Source organism: Cydia splendana, chromosome 1 (genome assembly GCF_910591565.1).
Source record: "Cydia splendana chromosome 1, ilCydSple1.2, whole genome shotgun sequence".
In the NCBI taxonomy this organism is placed as follows: Eukaryota; Metazoa; Arthropoda; class Insecta; order Lepidoptera; family Tortricidae; genus Cydia; species Cydia splendana.
In genome coordinates this window covers 24,115,071-24,122,837 of record NC_085960.1, presented here as the reverse complement: position 1 = coordinate 24,122,837, position 7,767 = coordinate 24,115,071, and the positions used below count along the sequence as shown (strand labels likewise).

At 38.4% G+C, this 7,767-nt stretch overlaps 1 protein-coding gene across 11 annotated transcripts in view; it reads right to left on the bottom strand.

Annotated features, from left to right (window-relative positions):
- Positions 1–382: 382 nt before the first annotated feature.
- The window catches only part of LOC134796994 (disks large 1 tumor suppressor protein), a 65,203-nt gene continuing 57,818 nt past the window's right edge, over positions 383–7,767 (bottom strand). For all 11 annotated transcript variants that reach the window (XM_063769198.1, XM_063769191.1, XM_063769223.1 and 8 more), the window contains 5 exons: positions 4,903–5,052; positions 4,526–4,698; positions 4,152–4,261; positions 2,495–2,586; positions 383–2,225 (listed from right to left, as the gene is read on the bottom strand). In XM_063769198.1, coding sequence (XP_063625268.1) covers positions 2,119–2,225; positions 2,495–2,586; positions 4,152–4,261; positions 4,526–4,698; positions 4,903–5,052 — 632 coding nt within the window. In that variant the 3' untranslated portion in view covers positions 383–2,118. The remainder of the gene's footprint in view (positions 2,226–2,494; positions 2,587–4,151; positions 4,262–4,525; positions 4,699–4,902; positions 5,053–7,767) is intronic.

Genomic DNA, 7,767 nt, shown 5'->3' with positions numbered 1-7,767 from the left:
CAATAGTGATTCTTGAGGAAGGTTTAGGTGTATAATTTGTGAACACGTGCGAAGCCGGGGCGGGTCGCTAGTTTATTTATAAACTGCACGGTCCTATATTTTATGATTCAAATAATGTAGGTTCCCTTGAGTAGGGAACTATGAACGCACCCATGAGGCTGACATGTTCACCTACCTAGAGTTCCCAAAGCCTCAATATAAATCAGATAAAAAAAAATTAGGTAAATAAGAAAAACACGTGACTCAAGTATATTTCTATTATCGGAATAGAAATATAATTTCACATAAGTACATACTTCAGTTTCGGTGAACAGTCCAACAAGAGTGGTGATTATACTGAATAGGGTAAATTAAACGAAGGGAGATCAGGTAAACTCAAATAGAATTTTCAACGTAAATAATTTTTATTCAAACTAGTCTATTGAACATCACTAACTCATAAACATTGTACATCTGCAAATATGGGTTCCTAATAAAATGTTAAGACTTCATTAATAATGACTCTAAATTAATAATTTACACAGGATAGCATGCTTGATTAATTCAATACCTACTTAACGCGATAAAATAAAATAAATACCTATTAAAATAAAACATTTCCATTATAATAATTGTTAATACAGTAGTCGCATGTTAAAAATTAATTAAAATAGTTCTATTACATAGCATTGAACTGTTATATACATTATATCAAGATTTGATAATTATCAAGGAATCACGACTAGCTATCGCAAACTACCTAAATCTAAGTATAATAAAACTTGAATTTTATTGATAGACCAATTACAATTTGAAACACGATGTATTGCTAATTTATTGATATCTTTGGCAGGTAGCTATACAGGACCGACGAAGCGAATGCAGAATGCAGCGCATAATTACAATACAAGCTAGTCGCAATTCCTTCGTCTGTGAGTTACTGTCTATCTATAATAAGTATCAGTAGATAATATTTTGTCATGAAAATAATAGCTATTTAACACATCAAACTTAAAACTAGTTTAAGTACGATGGGAATATTTATGGGTTTCCCAGTATTCCATTACATTATGCAATAATATGAAGCGACGTAAGTTGATATAACAATATTGCATCCTCAGAGTGCGCTTCGTGCCATATTTGCAGATGGTCATTCTATTATTCAGTAAGAAAATAAAATTCTCAATAAATAAATGTCAAATACTATTTAAATTGGTGAGACACTTCACACCAGATAACACAATTGCTTACTATAAAAATGATCAACAAACAACTTGCACCGCGCCTAATGTGTCGAGGGGGACATTAGAGTGCAGAATATGTCATGAGATTCAGTGGCTACAATAGTTTGCCGCTTGAGCAAATAATTCTGATAATGCAACGACTTAGCCTAGCCATGGGCGTTGGGCGCGTGAGGTGGGCGTGGGGCTACTCCTAGATAACACTAGAACACGACGGCCGACGTACCACCGGCCGTCCATAACACTAGCTTGTAATTATTACACTATGTCAACATCACCGGTGCACTGTGACTCGTCAAGTAGATAATAGTTATAACTTCACTATTATTATTAAACTTTAATAACATGACGAAGATTCAAAATGTATCTAGCAACCTGAGTAAATTAACATGATAATACAATTTTAAATTTGTTTAATATACAATCAATTTACATAGGTAGTCAATCGAAGCGCATAATTATTAGTGGGATTCTCCGAGTACCTAACTAAAATTAGTATAGAGATAAATAAGGGTACAACTCGATAGAATCACCGCGATCGGTCAACACTATCGCTAGTCAATAGATCCGCACGATAAACTTAAGCGTAGTGCACATACTACAACGATTAGCGAGTCATTGGTCAACTTTACGCACGAGTGATAATTTACATTAAGTAGATATTTAAAACGGTAACTTATGCTAAACGAACTCCGGGATGGGGTATCGACGAAGCGGCGGCTACTCGTTAAACTATAAAGGCGATTTTACCGAATAACACTCTCGGGCTCGGGCTCGGGTCCTAATTATTGCTCTAGTGGCCGGCGCCGGCTCTTGCGGGGCGGACTCGAACATTCATCTACTGCTGCAGGTGCAGGGACACTGTGGCGGGTGGGGGTGGGGGGAGGCACGGGGACGGCTACAGCGGCTCGCGGCGCGGCACCCACACGCTGGGGCCGCTCTCGGCCGTGATCACGGCCTTCACCTTCGAGTAGATCTCCTCCGGCGTGTCGCCCGTCACCACCGCTGCGAACACGACGCTATGTTAGGCACGTAACGGCGGTACCAGTACTCGCCTCGATATTCGAGGCGGGCGCGGGCGTGACAGAAAATGGATTAGCGTTTATTCAATAAGGCCCACTTGCACCATTCCACGAACCCGGGGTTAACCGATTAAACCAGGAGTTGCCATGGTTACCCATACAATTTAACACTAGGTTAACAGTTTAACCGCTTTACCCCAGGTTAATGGGATGGTGCAAGTGGGCCTTAATCTTAACATCTCATTTACTTACCAGTAAAGTATTCGGCGAACTCCTGTTCCATTTTCAGAGCGCGCTCAAAAGTTTTCTTTGCCTGTTCCTCAGTCATCCTCTTATTCATTTCCCTAAAAAAAATAAAGTAGTTATACATAGCCATTGGACAAAGCCGAAATGTACATATGCATTAGGGTATTTAGAACCAGTATACAAAGTATCATAACAATCGGTGTAGCGGTTACGAAGAAATTAACAAATTACGATTTTTTTACTTTGGTGCAACCTGTATGTGTTAGTAGCTCTTGAGAGGTAATAAATAGTATGAAACCTTCTTCGACCGTTTTGATTATCTTTTTTATTTATGATATTAATAAGATTCTGACTTTTGTCAAATGTCATCATTGCCGCACATTTTCAAACAAATTGTCAAAAGCACTGCCATTGATTAATAGAGTATGTTTCATTTTGCTGTCGATTATTGGAAATTTATCTTTTGTTCTAATAAAAAAAAAATTACCGTTTGAGCATTTCTGAGAAGTAATCCTACGTGGGATTTCAGGGTTTGTCCAATGGCTAAGGTCACCCTGTATTTAACCTTTCATTTTTTTTACCCTTTTCCTAGATTGTCTACAATTTGACGACCGGTCTGGCCTAGTGGGTAGTGACCCTGCCTGTGAAGCCGATGGTCCTGGGTTCGAATCCCAGTAAGGGCATTTATTTGTGTGATGACACAGATATTTGTTCCTGAGTCATGGTTGTTTTCTATGTATTTAAGTATTTATATATTATATATGTCGCAGTCAAAAGTGTGAACTGGTCAAAAGAACTTTTAACCGACAAAACCAGGCAAAACTGCTTTTGACTGAGCATGTTGGTCAAAAGTAGTTTTACCTGAAAATCATTGGTTAATAGTAATTGTGACTGTTACTATCAGTCAAAAGTACTCGCAGAAATAGGTAGGTTAGGGTTATTTTTTTTTTGCTACGCCCTAAAAACGAAACTGTTCCCAGAGATAGGTAGGTTAGGGTTTTTTTTTTGCTACGCCCTAAAAACGAAACTGCTGCCAGAAATAGGTATGATTTTCAGGTAAAACTACTTTTGACCAACATGCTCAGTCAAAAGCAGTTTTGCCTGTTTTTGTCGGTTAAAAGTTCTTTTGACCAGTTCACACTTTTGACTGCAGCATATATATATCGTTGTCTGAGTACCCACAACACAAGCCTTCTTGAGCTTACTGTGGGACTTAGTCAATCTGTGTAAGAATGTCCTATAATATTTATTTATAAAAAAAAAACGAGCAAGTGCGAGTCGGACTCGCGCACGAAGGGTTCCGTAGCATAATGCAAAAAAAAAACGAAAAAAAAAAAATTAAATCTTTATTTTATTCTGTTTTTAGTATTTGTTGTTATAGCGGCAACAGAAATACATCATCTGTGAAAATTTCAACTGTCTAGCTATCACGGTTCGTGAGATACAGCCTGGTGACAGACAGACGGACGGACGGACGGACGGACAGCGAAGTCTTAGTAATAGGGTCCCGTTTTACCCTTTGGGTACGGAACCCTAAAAAATGATCATTAAATACATAGGAAGATATTAGTGCAATTTAGTAAATGATGTCAAAGTGACAAAAAAAGATTGAATCGCGTGGGGGAGAATAGTGATTCATATCTTATAGTTAAGAAATACTCACATTATAGATTCTACACTCTTTGGTTTAATAAATATGGCTATTGGATAAAGTTGTGCCACTTGCAATCTCTTAATGGCATTTCCGCTCACGTCTAAAATGCAGTGTTTACCCTGGAACAAGTAAAATTAATAATTAGTACAAATACTTTAGCGACGGTCTCCGTTTTAGTTTGTGCAAAAATACTTTCGTATGTTCTCCTCTGCAGGTCGCATTTTTCTACCGATTCCCGTGGAATTTTGTGAGCAGGTTCGGTAGTTAGAAATTCGTTGTACTGGCCCGACTCGATGAACAGGTGGTTCTGTATCCTGGCTGCCTACGAAGTGGTAGTCGCGTCCGTCCACCTCGTAGTCGCGCCGTTGTGTCTGTAAACATACCTTCTCGGCGACCTCTCTGACGGAAGCGACGGAGGTGCCGTACAGGTTGTCGTTGTACTGGCCCGCCTCGATGAACAGGTGGTTTTGAATGTCCCTCTCCATCTGCTCCCGGCTGCCTACGAAGTGGTAGTCGCGTCCGTCCACCTCGTAGTCGCGCCGTTGTCGCGTTGTGTCTGTAAAGTATGTAATGTGCTTGTTGTATCACACTGTACCGAACATTCGCAGATATGGACATACTTTAGGAGATTTCTACAGTAACAACACTTAATAATATAATGTCCTTTAATATTAAAAAAAATATATTAAAAAAAGGTTGTAGGAGACCTGTAGCCAACCAAATGGGTGTGGAAAATGTGTGTAAGTAAAGGCAAACTTACGGGGCACGCAGCTGCCGAACTTGTCCGGGAACTCCGATATGAGGTCGTCGTTGATGCGGTCCTTGAGCGGCCCCAGGATGATCACCGGCCGCGTGTACGAGATCGTCAGCTGCTGCACCGTCTCGTACGACAACACCGTCTCGTCTTGACCTGACACGACAACCACCATCAATATAACTCGCAGACATTAGACTTCAATTACTCAAAACCATTCTATTCAATTAGTTTATGACTTGAATGAATTTAATTATGCACACTTGTAATTTAAGTGAATTTATTTATGTGAGGTTTATTTATTTATGAGAATTGTGACACTAATTGTCTAGGTTTTCGAGGGCCACATTTCGTGTTACATAAATAAGCACTGTGGGTACGATTACCCATGATTAGTTGATTACATAATTTTTGATGTTGCATGTTTCATATCCAACCGCTTTCTACTAACAAGAAGTGATGAGATTTTTGGGGGAAAATTAGTTGATCGCTTTGTCGTTGCCGGTCGGACGGCGGCCTAATGAAGAGTATTTAAATAAAATGCATGTTTCGGAATTTTTTAGGCACTCCTATAACAAAGTATTGCTATCCTCTCCGTGTGTGTACAGAATACAATCAAATTATAGACCACATGACATATATATATGTCGCAGTCAAAAGTGTGAAATGGTCAAAAGAACTTTTAACCGACAAAAACAGGCAAAACTGCTTTTGACTGAGCATGTTGGTCAAAAGTAGTTTTACCTGAAAATCATTGGTTAATAGTAATTGTGACTGTTACTATCAGTCAAAGTGCTCCCAGAAATAGGTAGGTTAGGGTTATTTTTTTTTTGGTACGCCCTAAAAACGAAACTGTTACCAGAGATAGGTAGGTTAGGGTAATTTTTTTTGCTACGCCCTAAAAACGAAACTGCTGCCAGAAATAGGTATGATTTTCAGGTAAAACTACTTTTGACCAACATGCTCAGTCAAAAGCAGTTTTGCCTGTTTTTGTCGGTTAAAAGTTCTTTTGACCAGTTCACACTTTTGACTGCAACATATACACATTATTAACCTAAATACATAAAAAACACTAGCAACAATGTATTACATTGAAGCCTATTCCAGAGATGGGCAAATTTTATTCGAATGACGAATAACGAATGAAAATAACAAAATTTATCGCGAATAACGAATAAAAATGTCGGATGATTATTCTTATTCGAATAAATTATTCGTCGAATCTAACATCCGCGAATAATTTATTCGTCAAATGAATTGCCACGAATAATTTGTTTATTGGAATACCTTATAAAGTTTTCACGGTTTCGAAAGATTTGGCAACTGTTGGCTCGATTCGGGAAATGAATTCTAGAAATTCACTATTAGGGCATGCAGTACCGGTCCCGGTACCACGAATTTAATTTCCCGGTTCTGGGCATGGCCGGAACCGGGATTCCCGGTTCTTCCCGGTTCTCAAGGCATCATATGATTATTTTTAAGAAATTGTTTGTGTTAGCGTACAATCTTCATGATAGACTTATTTTCATATAAATAATTGCATAACTATATAAATGACTTATTTTATAAAAAAAAAAACATTTTTAATTGGCGTTCCAACCTATTTTACTAAATTAACCGGCACACTGCCTCCGCCTGGCCCGAGCCACACGGCCGTAGCGTAGTCGATGCACTCAGCACTATGACGGCACGGCATACAGAAATTAAAATTTCGACTCGAGAACGGATAGATTGCTAATAACATAGTCCGTCTATGTAACCGGCATAAAAGTACTGAGCAATGTTTCAGATGAAATTGAAATAGATAAATTAGGTGAAATTTTACAATTTACCATTATCCGTAATATCGATTGAAAATATTGAAATGCCTACTTTACTAGGTTAGTTTGTCGGGTTATTTGGGTCCCGGTGGGGTGCTATTATGAAATAGCACCATTATTAATAGTACATTATTGTCGAGGCTCGGAAGTAGCTACTTGCAGGCTGAGGATTCGTTTTAAACGGACGACCTTGGGAGTCCGTTTAATTGAATCCGAAGCCAGCAAGTAGCCTTCCAGCCGAGTCATATATAGTGCTTTTCTCAAAAATGGTGCAAGAAATATAAATATCATAGAAATATTTTACAAAACCAACTTTCTTACGTATATATTTTCACAGAAAAAAGTAGAAACAATTGAAAAAATTAGCTTTGCCGCCTTTTTATTTTTTTTATAAAAAAATAAAAGTGTATTTTTCTGCCGAAAATACGCCAACCTATTTGAGACAGCTATACTTGGTCAAGCAGATCTTGTCAGTAGAAAAAGGCGGCAAATTTGAAAAATGTAGGCGCGAAGGGATATCGTCTCATAGAAAATTTGAATTTCGCGCCTTTTTTTACTGACAAGATTTGCTTGACCGTCTATAAATAGTCGCGGTACTAATCATCTGTCTGGCTGTTTAATGGGCCTGTGCCTTCATTTGATATGGCCATTTCAACTTTTAAAAAGTTTGGAACTCGACAAATAATGGAATTTGTATGCAACATTGCAGTCCCAAAATCGAGACTGCAATGTTTTTAACTTTTTAATTTTTGACTGACCATAAACTACGCGCTTCGCAACCTATTTTTTAAACGGCAAAGTCGACTTTGCCGTCCATTTTTGAGAAAATGTTATTTAATGTCCCGAGAAAGTATTAAAACATTACTACTATTGAAATAGGAATAAATAGTCATATGATGAGAACCGGGAAGTACCGGTACCGGGTCTTCAGTACCGGTTCTTTTGACACTATAAAATTCCCGGGAATTCCCGGGAATTTGAGAACCGGGAATTCCCGGGAGCATGCCCTATTCACTATATATGAAATAGTAAAGATTGTGACGTTCCACAG